General features: G+C 36.3%; 1 protein-coding gene across 1 annotated transcript in view; it reads left to right on the top strand.

Moving 5' to 3' along the window:
* Nucleotides 1-1,733: 1,733 nt before the first annotated feature.
* The window catches only part of LOC131144568 (uncharacterized), a 102,705-nt gene continuing 81,801 nt past the window's right edge, over nucleotides 1,734-22,637 (top strand). Inside the window, exons 1-3 of the mRNA XM_058093270.1 lie at nucleotides 1,734-1,969; nucleotides 12,052-12,159; nucleotides 18,117-18,364. Of these exons, the coding sequence (XP_057949253.1) occupies nucleotides 12,078-12,159; nucleotides 18,117-18,364 (330 nt within the window). The 5' untranslated portion in view covers nucleotides 1,734-1,969; nucleotides 12,052-12,077. The remainder of the gene's footprint in view (nucleotides 1,970-12,051; nucleotides 12,160-18,116; nucleotides 18,365-22,637) is intronic.

Raw genomic sequence — 22,637 nt, forward strand, 5'->3', positions numbered from 1 at the left:
AATTTTTGTTCATTAATCTAAATAAACTGAAAAGGTATTAAAGCAATTTTAGATGAACAAAATTCATCCTTTGGGATCTCCAATGATGGTGTGATCACTTGATGTTAAGAAGGATCCATTTCGACCTCATGATGAGGGGGTGGAATTACTTGGCCTTGAAGTACCATACTTAAGTGTTATTAGCTCTCTAATGTATCTGGCCAATTGTATAAGATCCGACATTGTATTTGCTGTAAATCTACTAGTAAGATATAACTCTACTGCTACTCAATGGCATTGGAATGGAATTAAGTACATTCTATGCTATTTAAAAGTAAAACAGACGATAACAGTAACATCCTCCGATCATTTTGAAATACTAGCTATCCATGAAGTTAGTAGAGAATGTGTGTGGCTTAAATAAATGATTTCTCATGTCCAAGCAAATTGTGGTTTGCAATCAATCAATGATATTCTAACAGTTTTATATGAAGACAACGCTGCATGTATAACTCTACTAAGAGGAGGATACATAAAAGGTGACAGAACAAAGCATATCTCTCCAAAATTCTTTTATACACATGAACTCTAGAAGAATGGTGATATAGATGTTCAATAGATCTGATCAAGTGATAATTTATTAGATTTGTTTACCAAAACTTTGCCTACTACAACATTCAAAAAATTGGTTCATCTCATCGGAATGAGACATCTTGAAGATCTTAGCAGAAGAAGTTAATGTATGAGTGACATCTAAGGGGAAGTGTTCTGAAATAATGGTGGATGTTTCCCATGTCAACCATGGATGAGCCATTCCAATTATCCATCCGCATGCAATCACATAGGAAGATGTGAAGATGCCTTAAAGGTTAGTGCATGCATGCATCCTACGACTGGCAACATTTATTGTTAGCTGGCTATATAATGGCTATAAATAGACCCCCCCCCCAACATAGCTATATTTTGCAAGAGAAGAAGGAGACGAAGGAATAAACAAGAAAGAAGCGGAGAGATAGGAGAGGAAGAGGAGATAAAAAAAAAGAAGTTGGGAGAGATAATTTTATACAAAGTTGATTCCATATCATATTGTAATTCCTCCAAAAATAGTGAAGTTTTGATCTCATCTATCCGTGAAGTAGGTATATTTGAACTACGTAAAATTTCTGTCTCATTTCTGTTTTATTTTCTGCATATTTTATGACAAATTGATGATTACTTTATAAATTAATTAATTATTTTTTAATATTATATTATTTTATTTATGTATTATGAATTAATATACAACAATGCCTAGTGTCACGGACCCCCAAAATGGGACTCAAGTAAAGGCTGTGTGGCACTCGTTGAAAGCTCTCCCTCGACAAGTAAGCCAAATCTCACACGTTCAAGCCTACAAACACGAGCACCAGGTGAGTCTCAATGCTCAAGAAAAACAAGGAACAATAGGATATCACACGAGCAATATATTCTCATACACAAATAAGACTATAACAATTAGGGATATTACAATCTAAGGCAACAAAATACCATAAAAAAAAAACTACTTGTATTATTTAAATCTAAAAGAATAACCATACAAATATTAACACAAATAATCATATATTCATTCTAAATTTATAAAGAATATAATTATAACAATATCTCTCTCCCTCTTTTCCCCCATTACATTGCGGCGACTCCCTAGCACCTAGCATTTTCAATGACGCGGTTATCCTTATTCAAGTGATTTAAGTAAAAGAGATTATTACCGGAAAGGATTTTGAGTGGGAGTCATCAGTCACTGTATCCTGTGAACATCTGGCTCCCCGTCGCTGAACCCAAAAATACAAAAATAACTAAAAGAAAAAAGAAACCCTCGTTTTGCTCCTAACAATCCATCTCCAGCACCCCGAGATCTCTCTCTCTCTGGCCTGCTATGTTCCTACCTCCCCTGTCTCATCTGGATAAGATGTTCGGAATAATTTGGTAGTGGTTACTGGACGACGGACGGGTAAGTCATTCTCTTCCGAGTCGAATCGAAACCTAGTTTTGTTTGAAGTAGCTTCCTCTCTCGGCCTGATTGCCGGCTGTGGGAGTTCTCTCACTCCCTCTGGTCGTTCACAGCATGAGGAATTGTTTGTTCCTTTCTCTCGTCCTCTCGGTTCGTGTGTTAATTTTGGTGTTTAATCGTTTAGCAGAACTTCGAAAGTGCTTGTCTTGATAGTATTTATTTGAATTTTATGCTCCATGATTTGTACACAACTTGTTTAGGATTTCTTACCATTATATCTATATTTTGTGGAAGTTCTTTGGCATAGTTTGTGAAATGGTGCCGAGTTTATGGACCCTGTCATCCGAAAATGTGAAGTTAAAAGCCATTTCTCTTAAATCCAAGATATTTGGATTCATTTCTCTTTGGCAAAGAATTCTCAGTACCTGCAACTGCTCTCCGGTTCCCCTCCTCCAACCCCATCCCTTCTCTCTCTCTCTCTCTCTCTCTCTCTCTCTCTCTCATAGGGTGTATAATATAAATTTGACAATTGTATAATAGGAGAAGGCTAGCTCAGTATTGGCACGAGACTACATGTGGGTCTATTAAAGATTTAAAATAGTCTCACATTCATTTGGAAGGTTCTATTTTAATAGTAAATTTGTCACATGCATTGAATGTTAATATTTTGAAGTCAACAGTGTCATTTATTTTATTTATTTCTTTTTGGTGGTATAAATGATAAAATTTATTAGACTATAGGAGATGAAGGTTGTATTTCAATGTAATATAAAACACTAGGTTGGCTGAATTATTGGCATAGTGTGTAATTGCATTGGGTGGGTTGGAATGAAATTTATCATTCCAAGGTGATAGAAGGCATGTGTTTGAAGCCTCTTGTCTTGATGAATAGGGCATTAGGGTCTAAAAATGGCTTTGGAGATTCAAAAGAGGGAGTTTGGGTTTTAAAGGATTGTGCTTTGTTTGTTATCGCTTGGTGCATTTATTTGAGAAGAAATGCATAGATTTTAAGAGATGATTTCCTCCTTTTTTCTTTGTTATGGGTTTCTCCACCTCTATTTGATCTTTTGTTGTGGGTGATATTGTAGGAATTCCTTCAACTCATAGCCAGCACTATGGGAAGGCTTTAATTCATTGATTTGGTTCTTTTTTGTCTTTTCCTCTCTCTCTCTCTCTCTCTCTCTATTTAAATTTTGGATGACTTCTCATCGTCCTTTATTTGTGCACATCATTTTTTTTCCTTAGTAAAAGTTTAGATTTTATCCTAGAAAAGGGAAAAAAAAGCCTTCTACAAAAGAAAAGGAAATTGATAGAGAAATCTAGCAAGAAATGATTTGAAGAAAATAAAAAAAATAAAAATCACATAAAATAATGATTAGCTGCAAGAAAATAGTGTCTTTGGAGAATTATGATACTTTGTGAAACTTGCTGCATAATGCTGGTAGCACATAGATATTTGGTAACCCATGACTTCTCTAAACAATTCTGTCAATGTTGGTGAAGGTTTTGGCACTTGTGGTGGTAAGGGTTTGGGCAAAATCTCTAGTGAGAAAAGCTTCTTCTTGTTGTACATTGAGGATGGAGATGATGTTATGTTATGAAGAGGTTGAGGTGGCTTCTGCAAGGGTGGTGGTTGCCGAGAGCATATTGCCAAGAATATTGAACAATGGTGGCAAAAAAGAATGGTGATGTTGATGATTGCCAGTCTTTACCTCTTCTGCTTTCAAATCCCCCCCCCCCCCCCCCAAGGGGGTGAAAACGCAAGGGCAATTTGGTGAAAAAACGTGAAATATTCTTGGATTTTCTAGAATATTGAAGGAATAGCTAATACCATAGGGTGTGGGAAATATCTATTCCTAGTTTGGTGGAAATAAAACTGCATTGGGAATAGGTATTCTTGGCCTTTTGTTTGGAACCAAGTAAGGGAATAAATATTCCACCAAACAAATGAAGAATTTATGGAATTTCCAAAGCTTTTGAAGGAATTCTGGAATGTAAGCTTTGAAAACAACTGAGAAGAAAGATAAATGATGAATTCTTTTATGTATTAAAGAAGTAGTGAAATTTTCAGCTTTTAAAAGGTGGGGTTCCATTGCATTATGATTGGTTCAACCAATTATGATACATGGTGTGTTGTGAATTGAAAGTTGTGTGGTTTATTTGTGAATTGGTTGATTTGTGATCAATTCTTTAGTTACTCTTGTTTTCCTTTGCGAGTAATATCCAAAAAGCAAATTCTAGTCTTGGAGGGCAAGGAGTCTTTACCAAAAATCCAAAGATCAGAAAAAATAGAAAAAATACATATATGTAGTTACAAAATTTCTGCCTTCCAATCCCTTTTGAGATTGCAAAGCAATATACCCCCCAAAAGAGGGTGTGCACCCAAAAGGAAGCTAGAAGGATGATTGTATCCCATTATAGCTGTGAGTAGTTTTTGCGACCCTTGAAAATTCTAGCATTCCTCTTAATCCACAAGGTTCAATGAATATGCTCCACTCTACCAGTTCAAATTTTTCCAAAATCCCTATAGTTAACAAGTAAAAGCTTAGTACCTTTTGCGGTGCCACCCACCCTTGCCTTGCGTAAGAAAAGAGAGTGTTCTGAAGCTATGTTACCACCCTACAATGCATGAAGAGACGTGTGTTTGTTTCATTGCATTCATGACATATAATACACATTTCTAGACTGAGAGCCTTAAGGGCCTTCTTATTTGAAGCAAATCATGTGTCTTAATCCTTTCCAAAATTGGCGGTCCAAGCAAAGGCTCAAATTTTCTTGGGAACCTTAGCCCTCCAAAGGATGTGGTTTTGAGGAAATATGTTAGGAGATGGGGTTTTTAGAAGGTGTGACAAAAAAAGATTTTGAAGTGAACATACTCGAAGATTCACCCTCCCACGCTTTCTTATCCTGTCTATTGGAAGGAATATAATGATCTAGCAAGGAGAGTAGGATAGTGAGCTCATTGACTTCTCTTTAATTGAGATTCTTGAAAAAAGTGGTAATCCCATGAATAGGAACCCTTCCTCGGGCGAAATGGAAGAGCTGATGGGAGCGTTATATAATGAGGAAAGTTTAAATAGTTGAGGCTCTCTCCACTTTAACAAAGACGTGACCACCTGCAGATCCTCGAGAAACAAACCTTTTATTGTTACCCACCTTGAAACGGATGGGAGGGAAGGATTGACCAGCCACCTGAGACATGTATTTCAAGGGACATGCATGAGTGATGACATTGCTGCCTCTCGTTTCCAATGTTGGATCCTGTACTTGCGTTTTATCAACTTATGCCAGAGAGAGTCAACTTCCAAAGGGAACTTGTAAACGCACTTGTCTATCAAGGAAATGTTTTTGGATGCCATATTACTGATGTCTAGACCCCCCTCAAATTTAGGTCTACTAATCACCTCCTAGCTAACTAGATGCTTTCTCTTACCACCCTTGAACCTAACCGAAAGAAATCATGCATCTACCTCTCTAAGGATTTGGCTACTTTCAAATGAATTTTAAACAAAGAAAAGGTAGTAGATTAGGATGTTGGGAAGAGAGGCACTAATGAGTGTGCGATCCTTAAGAGAAAATTATGCCCTCTTCCAACTCTCTAGTCTCCTACCCACCTTTTCTAGCACAATGTTCCAAGAGGCTTTAGAATTTGGCTTGCCTCCAAGAGGGAGGCTGAGATAGGAGAGTGGCCATTCAAGGGAAGCACAATGTGCTAATATTTTGAAGCTTTGTAGGACCCTAACCTCGTAGTGATGTTGACAATCCCTCTTTGGATGTTGATTTTTAAACTCGGAATACAAAATGACTTATCGGAGTTTTTCTATGTTGTCCTCAAGGAGGTGCAGGTGTCATATGCAAACAGGAGGTGTGAAACCTTCACTTCCTTGCTCCGAAATGTAGATTACTAATCACCACGACCTTTGAGTATGTAGAAGCATCCCACTTAAGGCGTGGCGTTTTATCCCTAGTAAGGCGAGGCATAAGCCTTCCGGGAATTTAATTTTTTTATTAAAAATGTACATAAATAAATTGTAAATATTAAACTTTATATAAATTTTATTAAAATAAATTTTATTATATAGTTTTAAACCCTAAATAACTTAAAGTAGGGCTAAAGTCAGAACTTCAAGTTCAGTACATGTGTGCTTTTCTTGGTTAAAAAGAGCCGTGTGTCCCTGACATATACACTTATATATATAAACTCCATTTAAGATCCTAATCCCACATCTCTCTAGTCTTTTGTCCCTCTTGACTCTCGTCTCTCAGCATCTCTCTCTCTCTCTCTCGATTGGCTTCTTAGATCCCGTGATCTCTTTCTGCCAAACAATCTCCAAATGCAATGGGAGAGAGGTCATGCAGTGGAAGATAGATCCTCAATCAATTGTTGCTACGCACGGAATGAGATAAAGGTCACGAAGATGAGAGAAGACACTGAAGATTTGGAGAAGGTTTGAAGTACTTCGAGTGTTGAGGAACTGTCAAGTCCTTGATGTGGAGAGAGATCACCAAAGAAGATAAATTGCTAGATTAGGAAGATTTGGTGTCGATTAATCATTTGAAACATTCTTGAAGGTCATGAGAGAGGATCGTTTGTTAATGGAGGTTTCGTTATTTGAAGAATCTCAATGAACGGACGGGCAAGAACCCTAATATTTACATCTTGTACACAATCTATAATGCGTATACATCTGTGGTAAAGGTGTAAAAGGCACACTTTTTGGGTCAAAGCATATGCCTATCGCGAGAAGGCGCATGCCTTTGGGGATTTTCGCTTATAATTGCACCTTGGTGCATTTTGGGTAGAAAAAGTATTAAAGCGCACCCCAATAATGCCTTTTAACACACTGGAATAGAATCAAACAATTTGAATGAAGAATCATACAATTTTGACAACAATGCTTAGGAGTGTTTAAAATTAGGTGCCTCAAAATGGGTTCACGGGCTGGGCATGGCGGGTCATAAATGAGTGAGTGGTAAACAGGTTTGGGTTCAGCTTGACTCATTTATTAACGGGTAAATAACTTATAAAATCAAACCTGCCCGGTTAATAAACGGGTACCCGTTAAGCACTTGTGTAAAAATATAATTTATTTATTTTAATTTTTTTCTCTTACATTTCACCAAAATTGACTTTTTTTAAAAAAAAAACAATATTCATTTAGTCATTTATTTTATTTATTAATATCTTAACAAAAAACTTAAAATTTTAAAAACAATAAATCTCTTTAATTTTTTTTGAAAAAAATATGTTTTTTAAATTTTAAAAAACAACAACAATATAAATATAATTTATCACTTGTGTTGTGTATCATTTTTTCTGCTTTAAATTTTCAACAAATCTTGTTATATAACTTGTAACTATAAAATATTATTTATTTAAAAGCCCAAAAGCAAAAATAAAAATTATAAAATATTATTTTTTAAATGTAAACGGGTGACTTGACGAGTGCCCAACCCAAACCCATTTAACCTGTTTATAAACGGGTTGGGTTTGGGTTGACCTGTTTATAAACTGTTTGCCTCCTCTCAAACCCAAACTCTGTCTAAACGAGCAGGTAGTGGGTCACCTGTTGGGTCTTGATCCGTTTTGCCACCCCTATTTAAAATTTTGAGGGCTGTTGGAATGGAATGCAATGCAGGGAGTTTCAAGACTCAAGGGGTCCTTCACCAAGGCGACGTCTCTCCCTTAACTTTGTTCTCTACATTGAAAGGCTTAGCCATTAGTTAATTATAAAGTGGAGGAACAAAGCTTTGACCCAATTAAAGTTTGTAGAACCATTAAATTAGATGTTTCTTCTTTGCTGATTATCGTCATCATTTTTGTTAGGCCTATGCATCCCAAGCTAGCGAATCCAAAGTTGTCTTGGTTCCTTTTGTGTCCTCCTCATGATCTGAAGGTTGACTTCAATGTTTGAACTCTTTATTGCCCAATATGTCCAAGATCCTAAAGAATTGTATTGGTCAAATTTTGCAAATTCCCTTCACGGATAGCTAAAGCAAATACTTTGATGCCCCTTTATCCATAGCAGGGTCAACTCTAGCATGTACAATGCGTTAATAGAAAAAAATTGGAAAAGGCTGTCATGTTGGAAAGCCATGAGTCTCTCTATGGTTGGTAGAGCCATTTTGGTCAAATATGTTACCTCAATTATTCTAGTGTACATGATACAAACAACTGGAATGAAAGCCACTTTATGATATATCAGAATAAATAGAAAATTTTCTTGGGGTGGATCCAGTAATAGCAGAAAGATGCAATTGATAAAATGGAGGTTACTTGTTCAACCACTAATGGTGGGAGCTTAGAAAGGATTGAGAGGAACGTGAGCACCACTCTTCCTGCCAAATTAGGATTGGGCTTTTAAAGTTCTAACAAATGGTAAATCTCTTTGGTTGAAATGCTTAGTGAGAAATGTCTTGGAAATTCCAAGTTCTTATTTGTTAGTGCTAGACCTACAACTCTTTTGGTTGGAAAAGCATTCTTTCTTCAAGCTGGCGAGTTTGCCGACTTGATTCTTGGATTTGCCTCTCTGTGTGTTGTGAGCCAAGCTTGTGTAGGGCCTGATGTTGCTTGCCTATGACTACATGTCTTGTGCTTGTTTGGAAGGTGACCATCTATTAGTGTAGGATTTATCTTGCAAGTTGACTGGCGCCTTAGGAAAAAAGGGAGTATGACTCCTCACACATAATGATGTTTCCTTGTGCTAGAGTAAGAATTACATAGAAAGCTTTTTAGGGGAGGGTGAGTGTTCTTTAATCACGGTAAAACTCGCGAGCTACTGTAAACATATTTAGCCTGCTTACTCCCTTGGAAAACACACATTGCCTATGGAGGTTTAATAAGATGAATTACATTGCTTTGCTATTTGCCATATGACTCTCGTGTTTTCAAACAATTGGGAAGCTTTTCCCTCAAAATGTCACTTAGGATATCCTTGTCAGGCTGACTTTGATCATTATCTCTATGCCTCTTGGACCTCAACCTTTCCAAAATAATTGGGAGTTGTTGAAAATAATTAATTTTTTAATGTTATAACTACCTCTTGGCATGATTTACTTAATAAATTAAAGTTAGTCTTTTTGAATGGAGAAAAATTAGTTTACGATTATATTTGAATTTTTGATTTTTTTTACTTATTATTTGTAATTTTCTTACTCTATTTTAAAACTATATATGCAATTTACTTACATATTTTTATCAAAAAAATGAAATTCGCAATCTGAATGCCTTAAGGCTTATTCCTCGTACTACGTTTTCACGTTTTAAAACATTGATTATATAAATAATAGCTTTACAGGTGGCGTCTCAATTCTTTCTTCTCACCTACTTCGAAGTGGGAATGTGAACAGGTATGTTTTTGGAAGGATGGGGTGGGTTAGGATTCTTTGGAGCTGAAGGTGCTGGTTGTTTAAGCTTTCTTTTGTCCTCAATGCACTTACCAACGTATTATTTTCTTCTGCGTGGGGCTCTCTCATGGCATTTTCATTTTTTCAGGAATATCAATAGAAGAGAGGGTGACAAGCTTACCACCTTGCTCTTTGTGTTGGGCCGCTAAGTTCCTTCTAGGATGAGAGAGTTTGGGAGGGTGATTCTTTGGGGCTTTTCTTAAAATATTTTTTCTCACATCTCCTAAAAACCCTTTCTTCCAACTTTTTTCCTTGGAGCCACATCATTTGGAAGGCTAAGGTTCCTTTGAAGATTTAGACCTTCATCTAGACTGTGACTCTTGAATAGGATTAATATGCATGATATATTATATAAAAGAAGGCCCTACATGCTTCTCAGTCTTGACATGTGCTTGTTGTGTTGTGAGTCCAACGAAACTACACTCACCTTTTTCTAGATGGTAAGGTGGCATCTCATATTTGGAATGCTCTCTTCTCTTGCTTCCAAATGGCTTGGATGGCGCCTCGTAATGTGAGAAATCTCTTGCTTGTCAGATATTGGTTGGGTTTTGTGAAGCGGTGCAGTTTTCGCCATCTTATGGACTTTTTGGACTGAGAGGAATGCAAGAACTTTAAGGGGCGCACAACTTCTCTGTGTTTATTATGGCATAGGCTGGTGTTCTTGGCCTCTTTTTGGATCCATTCATTTGGTGTCTATTTTTTTGAGTTCATTGCCGACCTTCAAAGGGATTGGAGGGTGGCAGTAGGTGTTGCAAGCACTTCAGTTCCCAGACCGTGGAGTAAGGTGGTGATGGAAGGAAAGGTAGGTGAAGGCTGCTCAAATAGTCCACAATCAGAAAAATTGTGTCTTAGGTGTGGGGCTTATCTGTGATTGAAGGAATTGGGGTTGCCATTACCAGATTACAGTGCCGCTCGATCAGAGGTGAACGTCCATAAGGTGCAGGGAACTAGAGTTCTGGTGGTTCCTGCTAATCTTGCAGAGGTGGCTAGGGCTGTGATAGGGGATGATGAGGCTACGTGGTCTGGGCCCGGTCATCTGGTTCTCATCCTTGATTTGGGCCAGGTTTGTGAGAAAGGTGATGCTTCTTTTTTAACAAAGTTGGGTCATTTAGTAGAACAGGCCCAGTTTTGACAAGAATTCTGTGGGCCTTTCTTTGGATTCAAAAGAAGTATCTTATAAACAGGGACTTTCACATATAGGCATCGTAGGGCAAGGATATCGGTGTTTAGGCCCTTCCCTTGCACAACCCTGTTTCTGAACAAGCTCACTTTCTTAGCCAAAATTTACATATGGAAGAAGTGGGTATTCAGCAAGGTGTTAACGAAATACAAAATCTCGTTGGAAGGCTGCAATGATGGGTGCAGAAATGAAGAAATTATATGAAGCCAAAAGAGAGTATTCTGGTGAGATAAGGCCAACGATTATGAGGAGAGATTCTGAAGGAGATTTGAGCATTGTGGAAGATACACTTGCTAAGATGAAGGATATAGCAAGTGATGTTGGCAAAGGAAAGGAGGCTAAGAAATGAGGAGATTTTTCTGATAGCAATAGTGATGATGTCAGTGAGTTTGACTGTGATGGTGGTTCACTGTTGGATGAGATTTGGGAACAATATGGATATGTTTCTGGTTCTTGTGATCTTCTGGGGACCTGTACATCCTGCCTTGTTGGAAGGATTCGAGGGGGTTCCTATTTATGAGAACACTGGGTTGGATAATTAACTGCAGTGCAATGATGAAATTTGACCTACACCAGTGGAGGTTCTAGGAAGGAATTATAAGCCCAAAAATTGGATTTAAAAATGTGTGATGCTGGTGGAATTGAAGTGCACTTTGACTGAGGTCAGTACAAAGCGAAGAAGGGTCCGAGGGTGCTTGCAAATTTAAAATGCTTTGTGAATTATGACAGAAAGTGATTGAAAAGGGGTTTTCTTTGTTAGGAGTATGTTTTGGTTTTTTTTTTTATTTGTTCTTTTTAAATTTTCATTATTGTTATTATTTTTTGTTTTTGACGGCGGGCCTTGGAACAACGGTAAGGTTGCTCCTTTTTGACCGGTTGGTCATGAGTTTGAGTCAAAGGAAACAACCTCTCTACATAAAAGTAGTTATGGCCCGGGGACGCCCTTTTTTTCTTTTATTTTTTGTTTCTGTTTTTTATTTTTTCAGGTGGAGCTCTTGTCCCCTTAGGTTGTAACTTCTCTTGCTCAATTTAATATTCCTTCTTTTATTGTCTAAAAAAGGGATTGGAGGGTGGCTTTACTGTAATCTTTCATCGTCCTCATTCTATTGTACATTGTTTTGGTTTTTAATAAATTTTTATCTTATCTTAAAAAGATAATGATTTTTGTCTGTTGTGGAGTTAATGCGGTTAAGCTACTTAAGATACTAGAGGCCATTGTTAAGGAGCTCGTTGCCTAAAATCTTATTCTTCAAAATCATGCCCCTGATTATGTTCTCATAGATCATTTTTGAGGTTTTAGGGTTGAGGTGGTGATGCTAGCTGAGATGTCCTGTTAGATAACCCTTTTTTTTTTTTTTAATTCCCATTTGTTCTTTTTGATAGATGATTTTATTTATTAACTTATTCCTTATTTTTGGTGAATGCAGAAGAACTTTCCCTCGTTGTAGAATAATATTAATTCATTTTTTTTTTTCATTCGGGTATTCTGCTGCAGGAATATGTGAGAACTAGTCAAACAGCATGATGAGCAACGGTGGTTTTGATGGACAGATATTAATTGAGAAGTTGACAAAACTCAACAATTCACAACAAAGCATAGAATGTATCTGTTCCTTCATGATGTGGCTTTAACAATTTACTTGCATCTGAAAATATGCCTTTTGGTCTGCCTTACTAGTGATGCTGAATTGAAGTAATTGATATTTCGATGTATTTTAAGGATTTCTGTGGAGATACTTATTTTTTGCAGTATTATATATTTATTTCATCGACAAAGTGACTGTATTTGTATTTACTTTGATATGATAGCTGATATTCTAATTCATTTTTTTGATGAGTGTCATTGCTAAATAGAACAGCTAAGAAATACTAAGACAGTTATTCCCATATTTGTGCGATTTGCTGGTTTATTTTTTATTTTATTTTTTGATAGAAAAAGATATATATTAATAAAAAAGAAAAAATACAAGTGTTAGAGAACAAGATGCCCTACAACTAGAAATGAACAACTACAGAAGAGTTGTCCCAGAATCCCTTTCTAAATCTATTAAAGAAATAATGCAAAACGGATCAGAAACCAAAGCCCAAGGAAAAGAAAGAAAGACCACTCAATCCCACAAGTAGGAAGCCTTAGCTTGATCATTAAATATTCCAGCATTTCTTTCCATTCACAAAACCCAAATAGTGAATGAAGTACACTGCCACATCTTACTGTTGAGGATGAAAAAATTACTTCAAAGCTGTTTGGCTGCCTGACAATGAAGAAATTTCATTGGCATCCAAGCGCATCACAAATATCTGGACTGATTGTTTTGCTAGGCTTCCCCATCAGCAAAAAGTCACTGACATTAATTTGTGTAAGCACTAAGGTCTAGACGAAAGCCTCAAACTTAGATAGAACGTTAGCATTCTCCAAAGGAAAAGGAAAAGATTTGGGAATTTCATAAAATTGGCTAGAAAATAATTGGAAGAAAATATAGTGATCCCAAGCCAGGTACGAGCATTATGCTTGGGATGAGGAACAAATGAATCAAGAGTCTAATTATCCACTTATCTCCCATCTAGATTTTGGAAAAAAATGGAAATTCCACTGGAGATAATTCCTCATCAAAGCATAAAAGGAATAAATTGGAGAATTATGTATGGAAGACAGTTAAAAAAACGGAAGATGAGGAAACAAAGCTGACAAAGAGGCATTTGCAACCCAGTGATCCTCCAAAAATGATTAGCATTATCATCACCAGCCCTATGACGTATAAGAGAAAAAAAGCATATGAGAAATCTGAGAGCCCCTCCGATAATTCTGTTGTTGGTTGTGAGATGGGTGTTTATGGTGAAAGCTAATGCCAAGGTTCTGTTGTTTGGCTTGTCTGTAAATAGAATGTGGGCCCGAGATTTGTTATTTATTTTAATTCAATTCTCTTTTCTCTCTTTCCTGCTCTCATTTATTCCTCCCTCCAGCATGAAAAGCCATGCTTTTCTCCGCTTGGGACTAACTAGGATGTAGAATTTTGTATATGATGGATTTTAAATGTTAGTATTGCCAATTGTGTTTCCGCTTCCTGGTGGATTGAAGAATGATCTTTATTTGCAAATGGGATAGATGCACTTGATTCACTGAATGGTTATGTGCTTAAGAAAGCAAAGAATGGTTCAAGCCTTCAAGATTTTACCCTCACAATTGATTTAAAACCAGATTCATAAGTTGTGATGGGATGGAGATAGAGGGCGGTAGTAGTTATGGATTTGGGTAAAGATGAAAAGTGCTGTTAATGCGAGACATGTGGCAATGTGCTGGCGGCATGGTTGCTTGGTGAAGAAGAAGAATGCGTGTAGCAGGCCTCTAGCAGTAAATGGTACTCTGGTCCTGGATACGGTCAAACAGGAGAGGGAGCTTGTGGACTTTAATGGAAGAGAAATCAGTGTTGTACTAAAGAATATAGGTTGTAATGTGGATTGAACAACTGATCTAGGTTGATCCTTTGATTGATGTCAGAGAATTCACCCTACATCATACGTGGGAGGTGAATTGGATGAGAAATAAGCTAATAACCCTCGAGAGGCCTTTTGAAGTGGATGAAGTCAGGAAAACAGTGTTTGAGATGTGTTGGGAGAAAGCAAAGACCTTGAAAGATTCAGGGTGGCCTTTTATCCAGAGAATTGCATGAGACTTTATGAGCTTTTGTGAGGAATTCCATAGAAATGGGGTGGTGGTTAATAGTGTGAACCCTACCTTTTTTACACTTGTCTCAAAGAAGAAGAGATCTATGAGGGTGAGGGATTTCTGGTCCATTCGCCTGGTCAGCGGCCTTTACAAGATTCTGTCTAAGTTTTATCGAATAGGCTGTGGGAAATTCTGGGGAATGCGTTGACCATGGCTATGCTTCTTCATTAATGACTGACAGATTTTAGATTGGGACTTTCATTTGGACAGTGACTGTGAACAGGATTAACACACTTGGTTTGTTCAGATCAGAAGGCCCTTGGAAACCCTCAACCCTGAAATGTGCGCATGTGCCATGAGTGCAATGAAACAAATACTCACCCATTCCTTCATTGCAATGTGCATCCCATCTCTCGAGTGCCCACTTTTCTTGTTGATGAAGCTTAGGTGTCTCCTCAGGTGCTGGGTGATTTCCTGATGGTGAGATTTTGGGCCTTCAGCAAGAGTAGGAAAAAAAAGGGGGGGGGGGGGTTATAGCGCATCACAGTTTGTGCTGTTTTGTGAACCATATGAACTGAGAGAAATTTGAGAACTTTCAAGGATCACACTATCTCTCCTTGTTTGTTGTGGGATAGACCTGTGTTCTTGGACCATTCCTTCGGGTTTTTTTGGGGTGTGCTGCTGCCTGATCTAGTTGGGGATTGGAAGGATTGTAGTTTCTGATTGTTCTCTTTTGTTTTCTTTTGATTGTTGGAGGGCATCTTGTTCTCCTCCTATAGTATCCTTTTGGATAGCTGTTCATACATTTTTTATTATTCAAAAAGTAGAAAAAGCTATTAACTTGGTGCTTAGATTTTAGCTTGGTTGTAACTGCTGCACATAAGCTGGTCGCAGCTTATTCAATCCGTCTCGATTGTTATGGGGTTGCTTTAGTTACTAGCTGGTTATAATGGTTAAATAATTATATGTTGAAATATAATAATATTTTCATATAATAATAACATATATTCACGTAACACTTATAAAGTGAGTATCCAAACATTACTTATAAGCAACACTTTTTATTCACAACCAACCAGTATTTATGACTTTTAGCATGTTTTCAGTTCGGTGCTTATTATTAGTACTTTTTCGGAGAATTTTTTTGTTTATTATTATTAATATTTTTTATTTTTTGCCTCAGAAAAGGTACCTTTCATAAGTGATTCCAAACGAGCTGTAGAACTATGTCATACAATGGGCTGCTTTTGTTAATATTCTAGTTGTCATTGATTTTGTCTTCATGTTATCCTTTATTTTTTAATACTTCTGTTGCAGCCCCTTAGTGCCCATGGTGCCTTTCTTTTGCTTTTCAAAGGAAATTTTTTTTCCCTCTGCATGAGGGTAAGCTTATGAAAAAATATCAAATAATGTCATTTATTATATATTAAACATATCTAGCAATTTCCAAATTTTACGAGTGGGCCTTGTAGTGTTGACAAAAACTAAGCTTGGAAGGCCTTCATGCTCTGCAACTTTCTGTGATTTAAGACTATTTATGTTACTGATTGTGTTGGTGGATGTAGGGTTATGGTGATTGTTGCATTAGGATGCTAGTGGTAATCGCATCAGGATTCGAAACAAGATATTTTTGTTCTTTGTGGACTTTTGGATTCTATTACAAAACACAATATCCCTGTTTATATTGTTGTCTTTTGCTAAAGAAGTTCTTTGATGTGTGAACCAAGGGATGCCTAAATTACAAAATTGGTTATAGATTTTTTTGGAATGACCTTGTTCAAGGATCTTCATTATGTGTGCTAAAATTCTAGCCAACATTTATGGCATGGTTCCTAAGTTTTACAAAATAAGGCTGTTAAACTGTCAGGCTATTGGAGAAGTATAGAAGCTTAAAATTGCTAAATATAAGCAATAGTGTCCATGCTTAACTTCAACAGAAGGGATTGGAAAAGAAAGATCTACATAACACATGCTGATGGTAATTGTTTTGCAGTATTCTTATTATTGACACACAAATAATTAATCATGTCTGGAGACGGGGAGTACGGTATTTTGGTTGGTGAAGCAACTGCATGTTGTGGTGAAGCGAACTGTGTGAAAGACATATACAATTTTTTTATTTATATATAATTATAAATGTATATATGTATAAAAGGGCAGCCCGGTGCACAAAGCTCCCACATATGCAGGGTCCAGGGAAGGAGCAGACCACAATGGATCTATATACATAAATGTATGTGTATGAATGATATTAAAAAATTTGGTATGCTGGTAAGTTGTAAATATGGGTGAAAATGAAAAATATACTTGTGTGCCTGCTACATGTGTGTGTGTAACAATAATGTCTTAGTCTGGTGACATGGTTGGTAAGCTCATAATTTTTTAAATATCAGAGATAATGAAAAATATATTTATCTGCCAGATAGTTTGACATTTTGGATCTTCTGGTGTGATGTTTAATGTGAGTTATAGTTCTTAGATATTTGATATATTGATGGATTTACGGAAGTGTGAATCAGATATGCAAATATAGCAGGTCCACTTTACCAAAGGAGATTGGGCTTCAGACAGAATCCTTATTGTGTGTTGCTTGGTCTACTTTTGTGTTTGTTTGTTTGTTTGTTTGTTTTTTTTCAATGTCCATGTGCATCTTTACTTTTTGTCAGCTGGATTTTTTTTATAAATAAATTGCAAGGCTAGGTGTGCTTTATAAGTTATAACATTCTGATATGATCTTGACTATCATTGAATGGATAGGATGGAAAATGGACTTTTTGTAACTCATGGAAGTTTGTTTGGTGACACGGTTGTCGGTCTTGGTTGTGTTCCTTAGCTTATTGTGTCCATGTGTTTTTATGTGTATCTTGTTTATACATTTTTGGTTTAGTATAAAGTTTAGTATGCAACATTAGTTCCTTAAAAAAATTGGGATCACTAGCAATCTGTGAAGAATAGTGATAGAACTCAGCTCTTTAAAATTTTGTAGAAGACACAAAAGAAGTTGCCAATCACATGCATTGATTTGGTGGGATGATGGTGAAGGATGCTTGAGATGGGAAATGAATTGAATATTAAGTTAAGAATACTGTACCCTTTTGCAATTAATGTTAATGGAAACTGTAGCAGAGCACTTTTCATGAGACCATTTTTGGGTTATTTTATTTAACTGCTTTCCTGTTTCAAGGGTATTTAGGATCTTTACTTTGGGCTATTTTTGGGCTTTCTTTTTATTTCACCTACTTAGTTTTGTATGTTCAAGATCACATGTTGATTGTTGAGCTTAATTATTGTGGCACACAAAAGTTGAAGAAGGGCCCGTCTGCAATTAGTTTCTTAATTTATCTCTTCTAATTCTTGTTTCTTTGCTTTTTTGTTTCCCCTCTCTTTTGGCTGTTTTTCCCCTCATTTTGAGGATTTCTTATCCTCTCTAAGATATCTTTGTCTTCTTCTTTAATACAGTTTCTTTTACTATAGAAAAGTTATTGCTAGAGTTAAGCAAGAAAGTGCCTCTGATTCTCTGATGGTGTTTTCTTTGTTATCATTATTATTCTCATTAATTACTTCCAAGTCAGATTTGAATCCCTAATTTTCAGCCCTTTCTTTCACAAACCTTACCTCTAAATCAATTTCCCCCAAGTTTCCCTTGTTTTCTTGAATCAAATTGTTTAACTTTGAATTTATCATCATCAGCCAAGTAACGCCATGTGGAGCCTATAATTTGGACATTTTTCTATTTTCAAATTCAGATACTTATTTTTATGAAGATAAAACATTGAAAAAAAAAAAAAAAAAGAGAATCTAAACATCTGTTCCACAATTTCTTTCTTTGCATGTGATTTCAATTCTCTAATATTGTGACTGTTGTGTTGGTGTTTATTTCCTTAACAACTGATCAGCATTGTCTCGGTGGTGTATTTCTCACCGGAAGAAGGCCAAGCAAATTGTTGAAACATGGGATAAATTGTTGAACTCTTCCCAGAGAGACCAATGTGTTTCCTTTCTATACTTGGCAAATGATATTTTGCAAAATAGTAGGCGGAAGGGAAGTGAGTTCGTGAATGAATTCTGGAAAGTCCTTCCTTCAGTTCTCAAGCATGTTTATGAAAATGGTGATGAATATGGAAAGAAAGCAGTCACCAGATTGGTAAGTCATTCATTTGTGAACTGCGTTCTTTCTTCACTACTATTGTACTAGTCATGTCATATGATAACTAAGCCGATTGGAGATTAACTCTGTAGGGTTTTAAGCTGATTGCCTACTTACTGCTGTGTAGATTCTCTTATTTTCTTTAACTTGTATGCGTCTGTCTCTGCATGCTAGCATTTCTGCACATGTATCATTTGCATTTGCTGAGTTTATATGCATTTGGATTGTGGGGTAAATCACTTTGGGATAAGTAACTGTTAGGCTTTAATGTGCTTGTCATATTTTTTTATGAGGCAGATTTGTCTCTGGACATCTATTCTCTAAGAAATTAACAGGTGTACCTGCAATATTATTAGAGCTGTAGTTTGCTGGATTGGTTGTTTACTCCTCTCCGCATTTTCTTTACTTCTTTCAACTATCTCTTATGTTTTTTTATTTTGTTTGTTGAAAGAAAGGGGATAGTGCAAGTTTAAATGTGCAGGTTTGTGTCTCGAGAGTTGCATCAGGAAAAATGTTGGAAGCTAGTCTGACCACCTTAAACCCTAAACCACTTATTTGTGAACTTTCATCATCTAAAGTGGTTGCAGCTAGAGGAAAAAAAATGAGTTAACAGGAATCTATATACTAGTGAGATAAAATATGGCAGGTTGCTCTTTTCTTTTTAATTTTTTTTTTTTGATTTTTAAATTTTAACAATGTTTGTATGCATATTTTATGTTGGTTGGACAATGAATCAGATTTGGCTCCCTTTGCTGTGTGTGAGTGTGCTGAATATTTTATTTATTTATTTATGGATGAGAGAATATGATTTATGGATATCCAAAAAGCAGATTACAAGTCTTGGAGGACAAGGAGGCCTCATCAGAGATCCGAAGGGCAGAAAAACAGAAAAAAACAGGTGTATTTATGATGCAGGGGCAGCATCAAGATTCTGCAGCCTTGGGAGAATTTAGAAGAAATAGAAGAGAGGAATAGAAGGGAAGGGAGGAGAGGGCAGATACCAGAGGGGAGCTCACGTTCAATTCCAATTCAAATTCATCAATAACTACCTACATCATGGCTTTCACACACTATTTATAAGAAAGCCTAAACACATAAAATTACATGCATACTCCTAAAACTACATGAATTAGAAATAAACCCCTACTTTACACAAATATTACAAACAAACCCCCAAAATACACATAATACTATACTAATTAAACTAAATATATAATAAACTACTAATTAAACCTAACAATTATCAATCCAATTCTTCTTAAGTAGTCTCCAACATGGATCTTCCCAAGGTCTTGCTTCTTTTCCTACATCGACTTAATTACAAAAAAAAAAAGTGCCTTTCAATCCCTTTTGAGACTGAAAAGTTATGAACCCCAAAATGAATCTGAAAGAGTGTACCAAAGGGAAGCATCTCCCATGATGACCATGAACAGGTTGTGCGATTCTTAAAAATTCTAGCATTCCTCTCAATCCACATGGTCCAAAGAATGGTGAAAATTGCTGCACTCCAAAGAGCTCTACCGTTTCTATTTTTGCCAAAACCCCTGTATTTAACTAGTAAAAGCTCTCCAACTTTCTGAGGTGCCACCCACTCTGCCTTGTGCAAGAAAAGAGAGCATTTCATAGCTGCATTGTCACCCTGCAGTGCATGAAGAGATGAGCATTTGTTTCATTGCGTTCAGGACACATAATACACATGTTGGGACTGAGAGCCTTGTAGGGCCTTCTTCTTTGAAGCAGATAATGTGTATTTATCCTTTTTGTGATTGCTGTCTTGAAAAAGACCTAAGTCTTTCAGGAACCTTATCTCTCCAAGTAATGTAGCTCCAAGGGAAACTGTTGACGGACAGGATGAGAGAGAGTGGATGGGTGATTCTTCAGGGAAACTTTGGGTTAGAAATGCACAATTGAGGTTGAAGGGCAGGGTCATTGACAAACATATCTTTCCTAGTAGTTGGTGACTCTTCTTGATGTTCATTTTATGTCTTAACTACCAAGTATGGGACAATTCAAGGTCCATCAATGGCCTAGAACTATCATCAGTGTTTAGGGTCTCTAAAGACAAGTCTAAGACCCTATTCTGATAAGAAGATGCATGACTCATGTGCACCGAAGAATTAAAAAATTGTGCACTAATAATAGGCAAATCATTTATGTAGTCTTGACTCTTGAGACTCAATTATACAACAATTTGTATGAGCATTATTAATATTTGACTCTTTATCCTCAACAATTTAAGTTTTCTCTTGAACATCCTGGGTGGGTCTATGACTACCTCATGGCCACTAAGAAATTAAAATCTTTGACATTCGAACCTAGAGAAATCTCTTGGTTTCTAAAGCCATGTTGGTATACCTCAAATAGAATGGTGGGGTGTTTAGGTTTTCCAAAATAACATGCTATTTAATTTCATCCCTCAACCCTTTTTAACATAATCACCATTTCCTCACTAGGAACAAACTGATACACAGGGTCTCTAAATTTAAGGTAATAATGAATGATACTAGAAGTAAGTTGCCTAAGACTACAGTTGGTCCACTAATTGCTCCTTGTAAGAATGGGTGCATATTTATCTCTAAAAATATATCTCATTTTAGACCAAGTGGTAGATCAGGTGGCAGCAGAAGGCTCTCCACGATAATTTTTGCCCCTTTCAACTTTTTTCTAATGTTGCTTTGCTAAACTGAAAAGTTTTGATTTAACTACATAGATATTTTAGTGGTCAACCCAACCAATACAGTTAGAATAGTTCTCCATGTCATCCAACTAGTAAGAAAAATGAAGACTTGAACAACCATCAAAATGCGAAGGATGCGGAGGTTTTATCATTTATTGAGAATCGCCAACTAGTTGGGAACTAGATATGTGGAAATGACTCATCATTTTTTTAACTAGAGAGCAAAAATAGGCCAATGCAAATTCAAGCAAGTACCAATTAGATGAGTAACATTAAATTAATTTCTGTGGAGTTCAAGTAGTGTATGCCCATGCAAACTTACCAAAAGGTTGTTATGCTGACTTTGTAATGTAAGAGATTCTAAAAATTTCCCTTCAATTTCTCTCGATGCTCCAAAATGGTTCACTCATTTGCTTAGAGGGATCTCACTGCAAAATGTAAATGGTATTGTTGCGGGCATGGTGCAGTCGAGGTCCGAGGAGGTGGATGATTTGGGGGAGTTATCACATGTGAACTATAAATATGGACTGTTGAACCATTACAAAACTTGAGGTGTAGTATTTTACTAGGGGAGTTCAATGGAGCACTGTTTATGGATAATTGTAGGGGACCATATTCTACTCAAAGATTTATAAATTGGGGATTTTTTGTTGTTTGGGAAATCAAATATTTTAGAAATTTAAGTTAATTTAGTGTTTGTTTGGATTTTTTGGGTATTTTAGGGTTTTATTTTGATATTTAAGTGCTTTGGCAACTTGTAATTGAGTTGGAGAAGAAAACAACTTCATTTAGGCAGAATCATGGCCTTCAGAGGGCTGGTTAAAGCATACATGAATACATTCAATTTGAGATGTCTAGTTCTTGAGTGTGCGACAAATTGGTTAAAGTACTAGAATAAGATTGTTGTTCTTGTGATTTGGGGAAAATGAATGTATATGGGTATGTGACCAATTTCTATAGTTCTAGTCATCATCAACTATCCGTGGGTTTAGAAGTTATAATTTTGGAATGGTTTTATTCTTGTGTGATTTTTGGGGAATAAAAATGGGAAGTTAATATCAATTAAGTTGGATTTGAGGAGAAGGTTGTCGATAGGGATTCCAGATGGAGAAGAAGCCTTGGGGTGGTGGTGTTTTTTTACCTTCATTTAGTTTGTCAAATGGAATTGAAGTAGGGATTGAATTGATATAGGAATGGAATCAAGGCATGAAAGGATTCACTAATGGAATGTGATTACTGTTAGAATGGTTGTAGTTGTGACACTGACAATATTGATTCCTTTCCTGTATTCTTCAATTGTGGTAATAATGAAATGAAAAATAAGTCGTTCTTTGAAAATGCCTGTAATACAAAATTAAATCCTTTCTAATATATGACATCAATTCAAGATTATTTTATTGAAAATTTCTGCATATTTTAGATCATAATACGTATTTACATTTTTAATAATAATGATAATAATAATATTTTTGTTTGAATTTCTTTGTTATTTTTACTATTTATTTTTATTTTTTTTAGGAAGAATTAAGGCCATCAATCAATTAAGCTGGAACTGGCAAACCCACACAAATAGTTCAACTGAAATACAAGAAA

Source organism: Malania oleifera, chromosome 12, assembly GCF_029873635.1.
Source record: "Malania oleifera isolate guangnan ecotype guangnan chromosome 12, ASM2987363v1, whole genome shotgun sequence".
NCBI lineage: Eukaryota > Viridiplantae > Streptophyta > Magnoliopsida > Santalales > Ximeniaceae > Malania > Malania oleifera.